At 44.8% G+C, this 18,265-nt stretch overlaps 1 protein-coding gene across 1 annotated transcript in view; it reads right to left on the reverse strand.

The window, feature by feature from the left end:
* Positions 1-1,268: 1,268 nt before the first annotated feature.
* The window catches only part of SERINC2 (serine incorporator 2), a 34,526-nt gene continuing 17,529 nt past the window's right edge, over positions 1,269-18,265 (reverse strand). Inside the window, exons 5-10 of the mRNA XM_087727015.1 lie at positions 16,544-16,681; positions 15,643-15,812; positions 13,718-13,808; positions 12,684-12,828; positions 8,917-9,129; positions 1,269-1,672 (exon numbers count right to left, since the gene is read on the reverse strand). Coding sequence (XP_087583141.1) covers positions 1,534-1,672; positions 8,917-9,129; positions 12,684-12,828; positions 13,718-13,808; positions 15,643-15,812; positions 16,544-16,681 — 896 coding nt within the window. The 3' untranslated portion in view covers positions 1,269-1,533. The remainder of the gene's footprint in view (positions 1,673-8,916; positions 9,130-12,683; positions 12,829-13,717; positions 13,809-15,642; positions 15,813-16,543; positions 16,682-18,265) is intronic.

Below are 18,265 nucleotides of genomic sequence, written 5' to 3' on the forward strand. Positions count from 1 at the left end.
ACTAGGTTGGTATAGAACACTGTATTAAAATCAAGGTTTTCAGAAGGCTGCCCTAAACCAAGTTTACCCAAGCACTGTTGTGATGATAGTCTGTTTCTATGCTCGACATTCATCGACCTAATACAGGATATTAATTTTATTACCATCAAGTTCCATATCAAAATAACTGAGTTTATTTAAAAGGCTTCATATAACAAGGCAAAGTGGTGAAAAAATCCTTTAAACCACAACTTAAAAAGGAACACATGTTATCCCTATGGCAAATATTGTGTATGTGTGTGTGTGTTGCAATTGTGCTGATAAACAAATAAAGGGAGACTAGCATAGATCTATTTCAAGCCATTTTAGCTCTCATCAGCTAGCCATACCCTTACTGATGAGAGCTAAATAGCTTGAAATAGATCTATACTAGTCTCCCTTTATTTATTTATCAGCACAATTGCAACACAAATGTAACAAAGGCAACATTTTAAAAAAATGGCTTTCTGCCTGGATGGCTCCCAGAGTGAGCCGATACACAGAAAAGGGAAACAGTATGCTCCCTCCCGTATTTGGGCACACCAGGGATTGTGACACCATGTGTGTGTGTGTGTGTGTGTGTGTGTGTGTGTGTGTGTGTACACATACGTATGTATATGTGTATGTGTGTGTATATATACATATATGTGTGTGTGTACAGGGCGGGGCATAACCTTTTCCTAGGGGGTCACAGCAACACTTGTAATAACAACACAAATAATTCATACACCATTCGAAAGCCCATCAAAAACTGAGTTTATTGACACGATTTAATAGTCAGTATGACCACCATTAGCCCTTCGAACAGCATTCAAACGAGGTGGATAAGAACACAACAAATCTTCAAACAGTTCCGTTCGATTTTCCAGATTTTTCAACACAGTTTCCAAATTCATTCTCAAAGTTTCAACCGAATATCGATTTTGACCTTGCTCCTGAATCATCAGAGCTTCCACTTCATCCTTAATCCTTAATTATGGCCCCAATGTTCTCTGCCGGATTGAGATCTGGCGAATTTCCCGGCCAGACGTCATTGCCCCAAAATTCGACATTGTTTTCCTTTAACAATTGCTGAGTCGCATTTGCATTTCCGAATCGAATTTTCCAGCCATTCTTAAAGCAAATTTAACATTTAATAGCTCATTCAATTCAGTTTTTTATGGGCTTTAAAATGAGGTGTCGCGGAAGTTGTAAACTGCTGTCGATCTTGCTGTGACCCCCTAGGAAAAGGTTATGCCCCGCCCTGTACATACGTATGTATATGTGTATATGTCTGTGTGTGTGTGGGTGTGTATGAGCTTAACTTTTTTTAAAAAAAGAAATTTTTCAATGCACAAAAAGATTTGTAGATTTGTGAATATAAGACACAGGAAAGAGGAGGATTGGTCACTTCTGCCTTCATAAGCTTGAGAGCCCATACCTAACACTCAAACCATAAGTATTGAAACCGCTCGCTTATTTCTCATGGCACTGTGTAACTTTTTCCCTTGGGAAGTTGGCACTCTTTGAAAGTTTTCAGCTGAAGTCACGGTCTGGAAGTGCAAGTGGGGCAATCAACGTCCAAAGATACAGGAGAAGCCCAACCCAGCTGGATGAAATCTTCACCCAGACAGCAGTCCATGGGCTGGTCAGCTCTTGGCGGCTTTCATTAGGCCTGGAGGAAAGACAAGAGGTATATCAAACATTCAAGAGTTTAAGAGATTCAGAAAGATCCCTGCCCGTCATATCCAACCTTTTGTCAATTATCAATATTCCTCAGGGTGACATATGTGATTTTTCTAGTGTTTAATCACAGTCATCCTATAAGGTTGGAGAAAATCTGACTCTAGGACAGCTGATGGGTTTAAATCCATGCTGCTCCCATCTCTTAGAAATCTACCCATTCTAAGAAACCATTATTCCTAAATGTTCAAGCTTACACTGAAGCTGAACAGCCGCGCACTGGTATACCAACCAAAGCATTTTCAAAGTTTCTAAGGAAAAGAACTCTATGCACAGAACAAAGCATATTCAAAGCATGTTGTTTTATGCGCCAAGAACAAATGGAGCCCTCTTCAGCAGGCTGCAAACACGTTTGCTACAGAAACCCACACTGTTCATGTCAGATTATTTGTTGTGTTCTTCTAAAGATAAAGGTTCCCCTCGTACATATGCGCTAGTGGTTCGTGACTCTAGGGGGCAATGCTCATCTCCGTTTCAAAGCCAAAGAGCCAGCGCTGTCCGAAGACGTCTCCGTGGTCATGTGGACGGCATGACCAAATGGCAAAGGCAGACGGAACGCTGTTACCTTCCCACCAAGGTGGTCCCTATTTTACTACTTGCATTTTTACGTGCTTTTGAACTGCTAGGCTGGCAGAAGCTGGGCCAAGCAATGGGAATTCACTCCGTTACACGTCACGAGGGATTCGAACCGCCGAACTGCCCACTTTTCTAATCAACAAGCTCAGAGTCTTAGCCACTAAGCCAGGGTACAGCTAAAACAGAAACTTATTTGTTCCTGGATCTGTGCACAGATTTGTTCAAGCCGGTACACCTATTTGTTTCAACATCTGTACACAGCTGGATAGCAACTGCAACGCCGAGTTGACGCACTATTGTTAATCAGATTCTCAGGCCTACCAAATGCAACAGAAACTTGTAATGGAGAGAACACATGCATCAGCTGTAACCTTCATGTTCAGTTCAGACCTCCTTCTAGGTCACTCTCTAATGCCGTCACTAACACAATTATACGGAGTGCCATTTAGAATAGTGTTTCTCATTTGGTAACTTGAAGACGTGAGGACTTCAACTTCCAAAATTCCCCTGCCAGCATTGAGTTGCCAAGTTTGAGAAAGAAGTTTAGAAACTTCAGAAATTTCACCCTTCCAAACACACTACAACAAATTAATCATCCGAAATTCTATTTTTCAGGCACAGTAGACCAGTGTTTCTCAAGCTTAGTGACTTTATGTTTATGGAGGTTCTCCGTAGAAGTTTCTTGGATGAGAAGTGAAACATTTTCAAAGAAAGACAAGGAAGTCTAGGTCACCCCTTGAAAAAAGCACCTATGGGACTTAACAACTTTTAAACTTGGGGATTCAGTGGTTCAGTGGCTAAGACGCTGAGCTTGTCAATCAGAAAGGTTTGGTAGTTCAGCAGTTTGAATCCCTAGCGCCATGTAACGGAGTGAGCTCCCGTTACTTGTCCCAGCTTCTGCCAACCTAGCGGTTTGAAAGCAGGTAAAAATGCAAGTAGAAAAATGGGAACCACCTTTGGTGGGAAGATAACAGTGTTCCGTGTGCCTTCAGTGTTTAGTCATGCCGGCCACATGACGTCTTCAGACAGCACTGCCTCCCCCTAGAGTCAGGAACCACTAGTACATATGTGCAAGGGAAACCTTTACCTTAAACCTAGTTGTTTGGAAGTCCACATATCTTAAAAGGTTGAAAAACAGGGCACTAGACTAATACCACACTAGTTCTAATCCAATTTCATATCAGTCAAAAGCTATACTACCAACAGAATGCTTTTTTTTCAATTTGCTGATGTATTAAACTGGATGGGCCTTCACAGTAGCAACTGCATAAACTGCCATTGAAAACAGACCTGAGACAACCGGGTGGATTTGCATCCCAAACCCAACTAGGGCCAATTCTTAATTCCTTTCTGGGTTGGGTTGTTTTTTTACAGATCATTTTAGGTCAGCTCGAATGTTATGTAAGAGAAACTTACAAAAAAAAACCTTCTACTCAAATCCAGGGGTGAGCTGCTACGGGTTTGCCTGGGCTCGGGAGAACCCATAGCTAATGTTATGGCCGGTTCAGAAAACCTCCAAACCCCATCCCTGGCTGGCCCCTCCTACCCCTCTCCACCCTTCAACCCCTCCCCTCTCAGGAGTCTCCACGCAGCACGGTTTGGATGCGAGGTAAGTGCATGGCCTGCATAGAGGCTCAGGGAGTGTGGGAAACGGGCAACCCAGAAGTTCTGGAAGACCAAAAATGGGCCCGTTTTTGGCCTCCGGAGACTCTCCGTAGCCTGAGTGAGGCCATTTTTGCCCTCCTAGAAGCTCAAGGACAGCCTGGGGAAGGCAAAAATGCCCCCTCCCACCATGGTGCAGGAGTCTGACTAGGCCACACCCATCATGGCCACACCCACCCAGCAACCGGGCAGAGAACCTGTTGCTGAAGCTTTTGAAGCCCACTCCTGCTCAAATCCACTACATGTTTTACAATTCCCTCCCTCCCACTGTTCGCCCCCACACCTCTGCTTTAACACAGGCATTCCCAAGGTTAAAAAGAAGTTCTATTCCTCACGGTTTTTAACCTTGAATTTGTATGGAAGTTGGAACTCATACTCATAAATGAGCTGCCTATAAGTAAAATGGGTGAACAAGGATTCCTTCCTGAAGCTGACAAAATGCAGAAGCCACATAACGTTTTTATGAACCCCTGATGCCACTTGTTTATTTAATATACAGACTCTTTTTGACAATTCATGAAAACATTGTGAAGCTTCGGGGTTCCTAACTGTGTGTTGTCTGTAAGTCGGACTTTCTTCCCACAGGACTACTGTGTTTTCCCAAAAATAAGACAGGGTCTTATTTTCTTTTGACCCCTGAAATAAGCGTTTGGCCTTATTTTCGGGGAGGTCTTATTATTCTTGAGGTGCAGGAGGTGGCGAGCGTGGTCACTTCACGGATGCTGCTGTGCTGCAATATTTTCAGGGAGGGCTTATTTTTGGGGGAAACAGGGTATCTGTACATCCCATTGCACTCCATCAGGATAGATGCATATAAGCATGACACATTCAGTATTTATTAATCCTAAAAATAATTCCCAAATCCTTGAACATGTCACTCCCAATGAGGCTGGCTTCTAGCTCCCTTAGAAGAGAAAGAAAAGACCATTCAAGGGAAACTATGAGGCCTGGGATTGCTTACAAACGCCTCCAAACTCACGGTTCCAAATCAAACAACCAGGCCACTCCAACTAATGGAACACAGCCTGTGTCCTCAAAGGCCTTGTGGAAGGCCAACGAAGGGGAAACGAGGGCAAGGGAAGAACTGTTGCTCAGAGGTAGAACACCAGTTTATGTAGGCAAAATCTCCTGATAGTTTTAAGGGCAAAGGTCAGAGGTGGGTTCCTACCAGTTTGCACCTATTCGGTAGAACCGGTTCGTCAAATCTACCGAACCAGTTAGAAGAGGTTCCACCAGTGGACCCGGAAAGCAGGCCACACCTACAGAAGAGGTTTCAAAAATTTTTGAAACCCACCACTGGCAAGGATCTTGTAACTTGACAGCTTTAAGACTTGCATGCTTCAATGCCAGAGTTTCTGAAAGCTAAGGTGGCGCAGTGGTTAAATGCAGCACTGCAGGCTACTGCTAGATCAGCAGGTCAGCGGTTCAAATCTCACCGGCTCAGGGTTGACTCAGCCTTCCATCCTTCCGAGGTGGGTAAAATGAGGACCCAGATTGTTGGGGGCAATATGCTGACTCTCTGTAAACCGCTTAGAGAGGCCTGAAAGGCCTATGAAGCGGTATATAAGTCTACTGCTATTGCTATTGCTACTTGGACCGACCTAAGTACTAATTCATAATTTCATATCCGGTCACATAGGTGGCAAGCCACTCCCACAAAGGAGGCCACACCCACAGAGTAGGTTCCAACAATTGTTGAAACCCACCACTGGCAAAGGTCTACTACCAAAACCTTGGGACATTTTTGCAAATCCGTATCAGTAAGACTAGTCTAGATGGAGCACACCATGCTAAACCTGGAACCTAAAAAATATGAAGAATGGTTGCAGGAACTGTGCATGGCTAGTCTAGAGAAGAGAAGGATCAGGGATGACATGATAGCAATATTTGAGGGGCTGTCACAGAGAAGGAGGGGGATAACCTATTTTCCAAAGCACCTGAAGGCCAGACAAGGAACAATGGATGAAAACAGTTGAAGGAGAGGTTCAACCTAGAAATAAGGAGAAATTTTCTGACAGTGAGAACTATCAACCAGTGGAATAAGCTTGCCTTCAAAAGTTGTGGTGCTTCATCACTGGAGTCTTTCAAGAAGCTACACATCCACTTGTCAGAAATAGTATAGGGTCTCCTACTTGAGCAAGGGGTTGGACTAGATGACCTAGAAGGTCCCTTCCAACTCTGTTATTCTCTTATTATTATTAAACTAGTGTTTCCCAAACTTTTTCCTTCACTACCCAAAACCACTTATAAGAAAGTTTTAATAAATCTTGAGAACTGATTATAAGTCTCTTGCTTCAGCATCGTCGTAACTTTGAATGGTCACTGAACAAATGGTCATAACTTGAGGATTACCTCTATTATAAAAACAGTATCATTGAATGATCTTTATGTCATTTGAACAAGTTACCGTTGGTCATTGATGAAATTATTCAAATTTTTGTCTTGGGAACTTTTCAAGTCTATTTTAGTAAACTTTAAACATCCTTGTTGTATAAATGGGTTTATGTGTTGTTACCCAAAGAAAAACCACTTTTATCCAGGTTTGGGTAATTAATTTAAGCCTGGGCTAAACCACACTGTGGTTTGTTTGGTTCTGATTGAGCTTCTGCTGCAAACTCAGCCAATGCGGCTTGTAAACCAGGATCTGGCACATAAATCCAGCCGAGCGTAGCTGATTCAATAAACCTTAGTTAAACATGCCGCAGTTTAGGGCAAGGTGGGAAACCAGCCAAAGCCTTTGTAAATGAGTAACAGCCCTCCCAGACAACTTTTTCCTGCCTTCTTCCCAAATAAACTCCAAGGGGGAGGCAGAAGGACCTCCAGAAAATCTGTAGGGCACTGCTCTCCCCAACCTTGGCAGCTTCAAATTATGTGGACTTCAAACTCACGCTGGCTGGGAAATTGTGCCGTTGACGTCCCCACATCTTAAAGCTGCCAAGATTGAGCAATACTACTGTAGGGCCTTGTTGACACACACACACACACACAAACACACACACACCAATAATGTGGCAGGGCTGGATTCTCCCAGTTCTGTCTATGCGGTAGCAAAGCCAGCCCGCCTGTCCGTCTGCCTGGGGGGGAGAAGAATAATAGGATTTATTTGCTGCCTGAGGTCCTTTCCTGGCCCTTTCCTTGTTTTTCAAGCCTGGTTCTTGCAGTTACGCACTCAGCCTGACCTTGGACGTCCTCCTCTCCGAGGGAAAGCAAGATCAAGAACCCAACCCCAATTTAGCATGCAAGGCCTTCTCTGGTTTGTTTTCATTCGGAAAGGGCAGCGGCAGCCAAGAATTTGGCAGGGCAGCCCAGTTTTTTGGTCAGAGCAGTGTCACGGACCGGACCATCTTCTAGTACACACACACACACACACACACACACACACACACACACACACACACCGTGTCAATCCTGCTGAGGCAATATATGGCCAGTGCCAGCCCACTGCAGCGCGACTTGGCACCGTTGCAGGTCTGGGGGGACGTGACAGAAAGTCATGCGCTAAAAATAACCGAAGGACTCGGCGATAATGTTCTGTGCCATGGAATATAGTGGTCTTCGGGATGAGGCAATGCCGTTTGCAACCACGGTCTCACCTCCCCTGCATTCTCTCCCCCGCCGCCCCCCCAACCGCCCCCTCCCCGGTCCCTCACCCCAAATGCTCCATTCTAGGCACGGCTTGCCAGCTTGTAAGAAGCACCTGCTTCTGCTTCCCCAGCCAACGCCGAGTTCATCTGAGGAGAAATTTTTCTTTTTTGCTCTCCCCAAAGCTTGACTTGCGCCAAGCTGACAAATCATGCTGGTTTCCTAGGCAACGGGAAGAGGGCAAAGCAGGAATGCTAGAAACCTGAAGAAGCATAGCGCATCCTGAGACGCTGGGATTTTTTTATTTTTTAAAAAAAGATTTGAGAAAGCCATAGCACGTTGCTTCAGCCAGCACGCTAAATTATGTTGCAAAGGTTTGCACCACACATGAAGCCCAATCCAACCAAATTATGGTTCAATATCTTCTCGGTACCATTCTTCTCTATACGCCCTTTTTCCTAAGCTTAAGAAACCCCATTCAATTTGGGTGCCAAAGATTCTGTTTATTGATTTGTTAATTGTATATGGGAACCATTTCAATCAGGGCCAACTCTATAAACGATTGTCTCTAGAAGGTTCCGAGGTGCAGGAAGGCAAGGCGCTAGAAGAGTGAGGATACACCATGTCACTTGCTCTGCACCTTCTACATTACTGTTTATAGGAAATGTCCAAATATCAAGTCTTGAAAGAGTTTGCACCAGAGGTAGTATTCAGCCAGTTCTGACCGGTTCTGGAGAATCTGTTGTGGAAATTTTGAGTAGTTTGGAGAACCAGAAAATAGGCTGGCCATGCCCCCACTCACTGCCTCCCAGCTGATCTTCTTTTGTTGTCCTGAACAGGAGAATGGAGCTGGAAAGCAGGCTAGTGGGGTGGGGAGGGAATGGGGATTTTGCAGTATCCTTCCCCTGTCATGCCCACAAAGCCACACCCACAAATCCATGCCACGCCCACAAAGCCACGCTCAGAGAACCGGTAGTAAAAAAATTTGAATCCCAGCACTGGTTTGCACCTTAGTTTGCACTTGAAAAAGGAAGGAACACCATCTCAAAGAAGCAACATCTATTCGTCTTTAGCTTTAAAACAGACAAGTTCATACAAGAAAGTAAAACCTAGGATACCCACCATTGGGGCCTCCTCCAAAACCACACGGGAAGTCCACAAAGACAGCACTAGCTAATACGTGCTCAAAAGGTTAAAATCCCAGAGCATAAAGTTCTGGGCCAGTTGATGTTTTGAAACAACCTTCAGCTAGCCACCCCCACTCCTCAAACACAACTCAAGCTAATGAATCTTGAAAATTATTTGACACAGATGGAACTGGAGCAGGAGAAGAAGGGCAGTGCCACTTGTACCTACCTATACCAGTTGGTAAGTGTCATCATGATGTAGAGGGAGGCCAGGAAGAGGCAGATATGGAAAAAGGTGTAGTTGTAAGACACGCCTTCCTCTTCGTTGTCATAAGCTCGGTTCATCCCATCTTCAAGGTTAGTGTTTCCACCCCCTAGCATAGCTGGGCTTTCTTCTGTGAGCATCATCTTGTTCACTTGTGTGTGGTCCGAGGAACGGATGCTAGAATCAAAACAAATGAGGCTTAGTAAGTTGATCTGCAATCAGTATCACCCTCCCTCCTGCTCATCTTCCATACTCACAATCCATTATTCACTTACCAATGGAGAAACTATTTGGATCCATTGTTTTAAAGCTTATTGAAAAGTTTAAAAGCATCTTTTAAATCTAGTTTTATCAAGAGTGTCATAGGGCAATGATGGTGAACCTATGGCATGCGTGCCAGAAGTGGCATACAGAGCTATCTCTCTGGGCATGCCAGCCGTCGCCCATTTCTCTGGATTGCGCCGGTCAGCTGGTCTTTATGCATGCATGCGTGCCAGAAACCAGAAGAGCAGGTGACTGGCATGCATGTGCACATAGGAAGCCAGAAGCTCAGCTTCCCAGCATGCACATGTGCACTGGGGAGCTGCTCTTCTGGTTCCCGGTGCTCCCCTCCTGTGCATGCGCACACTCCCGTTTCGGCACTCGGTGCCAAAAAGGTTCAGCAACATTGTCATAAGGTAAATGAAGAATTGGGGGTGGGAGAAACCACCTCCAACTTCTATGGCCTGTTTTAGAAGCAAGTCCTTTGGGGCTGGTAGAGATATTTGATATTTTGAAAATAGATCATGGCAGTTTCTTTTAAAATTGCTGCCAAGGTCGATCCAACCAGTGACCAAACCTCCATTTACCATAAAGCAAACACACATGAATAAAGATGTGGAAAGCCTCTCGGAATTGGGAACAGAACATTCTGGAGATCTTGGGCTGTTCAATTTCCTTTCCAGACCATGCCCTTCCAAGAGTGATTGGGTGGTTTCTGGAAGTTAATCCGCCAAACCAGAAGTGATTTGTGATGTACTAGGAGTAATCAACCCCAAAACAGGTAGATCATCTCAAACAGTGTACAGGATTTACTTAGACAAGCATTCCTGGAATGGCTAGGAAATCTGGAGGAGATTCAGTGTAGTGTGAAGGAGAAATCAGAGAACTCCAAGCTCCTGTAGGATGTTCTATTTCAGGGTCTGTGAATATTGTATCTCCCTACAAATAAGACTAATCACCACTATAGTCCTCAAGTCCTACTCCTAGTAATTCCATATCATAATCACCTCAAATTTAATTTGCCTTGGTTGACATTTATAGCCCACCATTGCTATCTCTAAAGAACGCCTAGAGGGACCCATGCAAGGTCCACAGGCATTCTTGTCAACAAAGACAGGGGAAGGGTTGGCCTATTCTCCAAAGCACTTGAAAGAAAGACAAGAAGTAACAGATGGAAACCTATCAAGGAGAGAAGCAACCTAGAACTAAAGAGAAATTTCCTGGCAGTGAAAACAATTAATCAGTTGAATGGCTTACGTCCAGATGTTGAGGGTGCTCCATCACTGGAGGTTTTCAAGAAGAGATTGGATGGCTATTTGTCCAGAATGGTACAGGGTCTCCTGCTTGAGCATGGGGATAGATTAGAAGACCTTCAAGGTCTCCTTCCAACTCTGTTATTTTGAAAGTGCAACATGCCAAATTCCCTTTTCATTGTGTCTCATTAAGTGTATCTAATAACACATGGGACGTGATGGTTCAGTGGCTAAGACGCTGAGCTTGTTGATCAGAAAGGTCAGCAGTTCGGTGGTTCAAATCCCTAGTGCCACGTAACAGAGTGAGCTCCCGTTACTTGTCCCAGCTTCTGCCAACCTAGCAGTTCGAAAAGCACATTAAAAAATGCAAGTAGAAAAATAGGAACCACCTTTGGTGGGAAGGTAACAGCGTTCCCTGCAACTTCAGCATTTAGTTATGCCTGCCACATGACCATGGAGACATCTTGGGACAATGCTCTTCGGCTTTAAAACAGAGAGGAGCACTGGCCCCTAGTGTCGGGAACGACTAGCACATATGTGCAAAGGGAACCCTTACCTTTAATAACACATGGCAAGCAGATGGGTCATGGAATCTGCCACACCTCTGATATGACAATGTGACTGTCACTGTAGTATCTGCATATCTGGCACACCCCAGAGAAGGGAGGATGGACATCTACCTTGAGTACAGGAACCATATGGGGAAAGAGCACAGATCCTAGAGTCTGGTTCTGCTCCCTTATCAATAAACATGTGATACAGGCTTTTCCATGGCTGTTATTGAAATATGATTTGATGCATGGGGAGAATGATCTTTATAATCCAGCCTATAAAAAGTACAAATACTTGCCAGGTTGATTAAAGCTGTACTTTCTAGGCAGAGACTGTAAGGAGATTGTTTTAACCATTTTAAACCCTTCCAAGTCCCTACTCTTCTAAATAACCTGCACTAAAGACTTTCAAGAACACCATGGATAGCCAAGAAAACAAACAACTAGAGCACAGAACAAAGAAATCCAGAGTTTTCATTCAAGGCACAAATAGCCAGGGTCAAATTTTGGACACATCATGCAAAAGACCTAACTCCCTTGAGAAATCCATCGTTCTGGAAAAAGAGGAAGGAAAGAGAAGAGGAGAAGCAAGTAGATGGACTTCCATTACAGTAATGATGGGTGCAACAACACTGAAAAACCACAAGGGGCAGGACTGGGGCCAGTCATCCTGGAGAACGTCAAGATCTCCATGGTGGCTCAGAATCAATGGCATATATTCAATTTCTCAGTATGTACATGTATACATCCGAACTAGACTGTGTTGTTTCTCTGTGTCATATAATATATGTGGGTATATGCCGGAGGTGGTATTCAGCCAGTTCTGACTGGTTCTGGTGAACCGGTAGCAGAAATTTTGATTAGTTCAGAGAACCGGCAAATACCACCTCTGGCTGGCCCCGCCCCCATTTATTCTCTGCCTCCCAAGTCCCAGCTGATTAGAGTCCCAGCTGATTAGAGTCCCAGCTGATCGGCTGGGTCTTCTTCTGTTGCCCTGCACAGGAGAACAGGAGCTGGAAAGCAGGTTGGTGGGATAGGGAGGGAATGGGGATTTTACAGTATCCTTGCCCTGGAGTTGGATGGAAATGGGAATTTTGCAGCACCCTTCCCCTGCCATGGCCCTCAAGCCATGCACACAGAACCGGTAGTAATAATGTTTGAATCCCACCACTGGGTATGTGCATAATATTTTATTTTTTATTTATTTATATTTTTGTCATGTTTATACAGTGTATATTGGAGGCGGTGACCCTTCGAGAGCTGTATGCAATGAAATTTTATTTTAATGCATGCTGATTAGGGTACATTTAAAGCGACAGTAAAGTTATTCTAAGTCTAGTCTAATCAATCAAGAGCCTTTCATTTATAAATGAAGAGCAATTTGAATCTCATAACCAGCAGAGGGAGTCCCGCAGCTGAAACGGAGAGACTCAGCGTACAGAAAACACCTCAGCAAAGCATTGTTGGAGGCCCCGGAACAATATCGCACTGAGCTACAATGCGATTTGTTTGGTTTTGGCTTAGGAGGAGGAGGACATGCTGATCTGCAAACCAGTTGATGGATTAGCACGTTCTGTAAACCTAACCAATGTTGTCGCGTCGTAAAACAAATGCTTAAGCAAACCGAGGCTTAAATTCATGCAGGTCATTGGATCAGGAATCTCACCTTATGAAGAAAGTGCAGAAGACAAATATGATTAGGCCTACAATGCTTGGAGCATCCCACCACTGAGTTGCTTGGCCAGCCTCCGGCAGGCCTGCTGTGCTGTTCATTGCCACCCTGATCAGGAGAGTGGGATTGCAGTGTTTCTCTAGGAAAAGAAAAGAGAAATTCTATGCACGTTTCATTTCAAGTGTGACCACTGCCTGCTCCTCAAAGTCTCCCAGGCTTGCTGATTGGTCAGGTCTTCCAAGGGAGCGAGGTAGAAATATTCACCCACCCACAGCACCAGGAAGAAGCTTAGCCCTCTTCTCTCTGGCCAGCATGAATCATGATCCTTTGTGAGAAAGGTTTTTTTTTTCCCAGAAGAGGGCACTATGCCTGAATTTGTAGAGAAAACTAGAGAAAAGTAATGGAAGATGTTTAAAAGTCCAAGAATCCAGGAATGTCTCTTAGAGCAGGGGTGTCAAACTCAAGGCCCGGGGGCTGAATCCGGCCCTCGGGGTGCTTCAAACTGGTCCATGGGGCCATCCTGGAAACAGCAAAGGACTGGCCCGCGGTGCCTCTGTCAGCAAAAACGGAGCTTTGGAGAGCCTCAGGCAGCCCTCGCAAGCTCTGTTTCCACTGGCAGAGAGTTGCAGGAGGCCATTGCAGCCAAAAACAGAACTCCCAAGAACCACAGGCAGCCCTCTGGAACTCCGTTTTTGCTGGCAAAGGGTTGCAAGAGGCCATTGCAGCCAAAAACGGAGCTTGGGAACCTGTTTTTGCTGGCAGAGCACACAGGCGCCCCCAATACGAGTGACGTCGAGCTGACCACACACACCCTGCCCTCCCCAGGTCAAACACAACTCTGATGTGGCCCTCAATGAAATTGAGTTTGACCCCTCTGTCTTAGAGGAATTAATTGAATTAAAAGTTCTCCCAAGAATTAATGTCATGAAAATTAGAAAAAGACAGAAAGTTGGTCAAAAGAGTCTCCACTGGGTGTTTTTTTTTAAAGGCACAAAGACTTCAAAAAAGAACAAAGCAACACTGCTTACCTGGTACGTTGGCCAAAGCTGACCAGGTGACATACATGGTGTAGAGAGTAATGATGGAGGCTTGGAGAAGGCCAGAATGAGGCTGAGCATCCTGTAGAGAAGCAGAAACTCTTCTTACGAGGAGCAAAAAACCAGATTCAGGGCAAACAAGGGCTGAACTAGGTACAATAATGGGGGTTCCTTTGCACTATGCTACCATGATCATATTCATTGAATGCTCTAGATCAAAACAATCAAACTTGTGGCCCATGGGCTGGATGCATCACATGCTGGCCCTGTCCCCGTCCGGTTAAACGAAGGGGGGGGGAAGTCCCAATATGTCATGTGATGCTGCTGTGACAATATTATTGCTGTAGTTCAGGATTGTCAAATTCGATTTCATTAAGGGCTGCATCAGGTTTGTGTTTGAACTTCGGCGGGCCAGGGGGCTGGCCAGGGTGGGGGTGGCCAGCTTGACACCACTAGTGTCAGGGGCACCTGTGGTGGCCCGAGTGCTCTGCCAGTGAAAACTGGCTCCTGAGCTCCGTTTTCAGCTGCGATGGCCTCCTGCAACCCTCTGCCAGCGAAAACGGAGCTCGGGAGAGGCACTGCGGGCCAATCCTTTCCTGTTTCCAGGGCAGCCCCATGGGGCAGATCGAAGCACCCCAGGCCTTGAGTTTGACACCACTGGTCTCGTTGCTGGCAGATAACAGTCCAAAGGATCCCCATCGGTATGGAAAGAAGATGATGGCAGTGATGTCCTTTCCTATGGAACAGCCTGCTCCCTGTTGGCAAAACTGGTCATTAGAAGGCCCTCAGTGTCTACGATGGAGCTCCCATATTACTTTTAATGATAAACTAATCGTGACCCGTCAAAACTGTGCTCGACTAAGCCATGCCTGATTAAACCGCGTCCCTGACGTCATCAACAGGGCGACAACTGCCAGCGCGGAGAAAGAAGGGCGCTTTAAATAGCACTTTGAAAGCAAGCCGATTCAACTTAAGGTAAGGGTTAGGTTTAGGGTTAGCTTTAGGGCTAGGTTTAGGGTTAGGTTTAGGGTTAGGTTAAGGGTTAGGGTTAGGTTTAGGGTTAGGTTAAGGGTTAGGTTAAGGGTTAGGATTAGGTTTAGGGTTAGCTTTAGGGCTAGGTTTAGGGTTAGGTTAAGGGTTAGGTTTAGGGTTAGGTTAAGGGTTAGGTTTAGGGTTAGGTTAAGGGTTAGGTTTAGGGTTAGGTTAAGGGTTAGGATTAGGTTTAGGGTTAGGTTAAGGGTTAGGTTTAGGGTTAGGTTTAGGATTAGGTTAAGGGTTAGGTTTAGGGTTAGGTTAAGGGTTAGGTTTAGGGTTAGGTTAAGGGTTAGGTTTAGGGCTAGGTTTAGGGTTAGGTTAAGGGTTAGGTTTAGGGTTAGGTTAAGGGTTAGGATTAGGTTTAGGGTTAGCTTTAGGGCTAGGTTTAGGGTTAGGTTAAGGGTTAAGTTTAGGGTTAGGTTAAGGGTTAGGTTTAGGGTTAGGTTTAGGGTTAGGTTTAGGGTTAGGTTAAGGGTTAGGATTAGGTTTAGGGTTAGGTTAAGGGTTAGGTTTAGGGTTAGGTTTAGGATTAGGTTAAGGGTTAGGTTTAGGGTTAGGTTAAGGGTTAGGTTTAGGGTTAGGTTAAGGGTTAGGTTTAGGGTTAGGTTAAGGGTTAGGTTTAGGGGGGTTAGGTTTAGGTTTAGGGGTTAATTTTAGGTTTAGCGTTTACAGCGTTCTTCTGTCTCCGCGCTGTTGTCGCCCTGTTGATGACGTCAGCTATGCGGTTTAGTCGAGCGCGGTTTAGTCGAACGCGGTTTTGTGGTGGAACCAAACTAATGGCAATAAACAATACACATTGCATTGTAAGTGTCCACCCTCCCTCTACCTAAGATTAAGGCGGTGGGGAAACGATACAAATAAATGGTTTGCAATACACTTACCTGGACCTTGGGCAGTACGGAGACCACCGAGACCACAATGCATAAGATGAGATTGAGACTGATAAAGACCTTGCTTGTGGTACAGCCATCTGATTTGGTGTAATAGACGTAGAGTAGCACGATGGCAGCAATGGAGACAGCGTACAACAGAAAGGTGAAGACAAACAGAGCTACGGAAGAGGAGGAGGGAAGATTTGGTATTAGATCTGGCAGTGTAGAATATATGAGGCATTTGCTCAACATGCTGAAGATTTGCCTGATACACCCCTTAGCTCAAAATTGCCGGATTACGCCATCATATACTAGTAGTCGTTTACTTGCTTTTAGTTAGTTTACTCCAGTTTACTTCATGCTTTTCGCTTCATGGGTTGCAGGAATGCCCACCATCATGGTTTGTACATCTGAATTCAGGCTTAGTAAGGAGTTTACAACCAAAGCCCCAGCTCCAGACGGCCCATTCAAACCTTGGACGCAGAGGCCCTACAAAAATTGCCTTTGAACTGTGCTATCTAATGAGGTAGAAGGGATAAGGTGACTGAATGCAAGGAAAGTAGCCAGATTAAATGAGCCATGGTGGCGCAGTGCTTAGAATGCAGTACTGCAGGCTACTTCTGCTGACTGCCGGCTGCCAGCAATTTAGCAGTTCGGATCTCTGACTCAGCCTTCCATCTTTCCGAGGACAGTAAAATGAGGACCCAGATTGTGGGGGGCAATAGGCTGACTCTGTAAACTGCTTAGAGAGGGCTGTCAAAGCACTATGAAGCGGTATATAAGTCTAAGTGCTATTGCTATTAAATCAGTGCTTTTACATGATATTGTTTAGTAGTAGGGAAAGATGTAGAGTTTCTTCTAGTCTTAGCTGCATCGACCGTATTCTGAAACAGGCATGTTTCATACACACCTGCATACCAGGACTTGCTGTTGCCTTCATCTGCATTGCGCAGCCAATTTTGACTCCAGGAGTGAGCAAAATCAATCAAGAGGATGAGCTGGATGAGGACGAAGAAGAAGGAACCAACCACGCCAAAGTAGAACCAGACTTCATTGGGGAGAAAAGACACAAGAGACACAAGATAGTCATTCTCAACTTCCAGTCAGGCCTGGCAGCCATCTTTTGCATTGGGCCTTCCAGCCTGCTATATTCAATGCTATGGGAAAATGGGAGGGGGGGATTATATGGAGTATGGGAGATATATAGTCCAAACAGCATTCCTTTCTTCGAGAGTCAAGGACATCTTGCCTGCAGTTGTGATGGTGTGATTAGGAGACATCTCCAGTTGGAGCGGTGCCTGATTGGATCATGTTGTTAGGAATAAAATTCCAACGGTTGTGTTGGCAATATATAACTCATGTAAAAATGATGTACCTGTTTTTTTAAAATCATACTGTAAAATGTGATTGGTTGCCGTTTTCCTCAATCGGCCATAAGAGGGAGCCAGAATGACTGTTAGCTCTCTGTTCGTTAGATGCTGGGCTGATCTGATCTGAGTGCCGTGAGCTATTGTAAAATTTGCAACTGCTAGCAAACTTTGAGTACTGAACTGATTATATGATACTGGACTATGTTATTTGGATTATCCCTTAACTGAAAGACATTGATGACTGACTATCTTATCCGTGTATGACTTGGACTGTTTGATGGACTCTGATACCTCTGTTTCCACGAAAGTAAAAGCCTATTTAAACTGCAGTGTCTCTGGATGCTGGTTTGTGTGTTCTCCAACACAACTCTCACAATGCTTCGCTGAACGTACTCGCTCTCCCAACGGGGAGCTTGTGATGGACATGTGTGTGCTGGGCAGGGACTTGGACTTTCATTTGGGTGGGGGAAACCTGGAAACATTCAGATTCGGGTTTCCCCAGATGTGCCAATATGACATTGCTAATAAAGTGGAACTTTGAGGAAACTGTAGCCTCGGTGTCTTCTTTTTGTTGAGGGTGTTACTTGGAACCTTATTAACCCAAATCTCATGCTACCATCCTTGAATGAGACAACAAACCCCAGGAAGAAGTTTAAATATATCACAGAGGCCTAGTGGATGTGTAAGCTTTAAAAACACTTTGGAAGCACTGTGTCAGCCTTAAATGGATTATAATTTCTCTCAGGCTTAATTTCTTCCTGTTCCCAAAAATTTGGCATCCATTAGACCTGCACAACCTTAAGTAGCCTTACCTTAATATCTTTCTATTTTTCTGTTGGCAGACTCCTCAAGAATTAGCCCCCAAATTAGCCCACCTCCCTGGAGGTAGCTGCCAGTTCGATGGCGGACTTCACCTCGCTCCGCCTTGCTCTCTGCTCTCCATCCACCCATCCTTTTGGCTATCAGATTGATGTGTTATTCTCGCTGTGTTCCTTTGTCATTGCTTGTTTCATTGCTCTATTATTTTACTTCTGTTCTGCTTGCACGCCTTTCCGTTCCTTCCTTCTGATTATCGTAAGCGGCCCAGAGTGGCCCCACAGTAAAGACAGGCATTAAATAAAATTAACAAATATACTTAAGCACCATCATTAAGTGTTGCATCTTACGATTCTTGATGAATGTTTTTTTTTTAATATACACTGAGAGCATATGCACGAAAGAGAAAATTTCTTGTGTGTCCAATCACACTTGGCCAATAAAGA

This window comes from Thamnophis sirtalis, unplaced genomic scaffold, assembly GCF_051295495.1.
Source record: "Thamnophis sirtalis isolate CommonGarterSnake01/CBP01778 unplaced genomic scaffold, rThaSir2_p1.2 scaffold_13, whole genome shotgun sequence".
Taxonomy (NCBI): domain Eukaryota; kingdom Metazoa; phylum Chordata; class Lepidosauria; order Squamata; family Natricidae; genus Thamnophis; species Thamnophis sirtalis.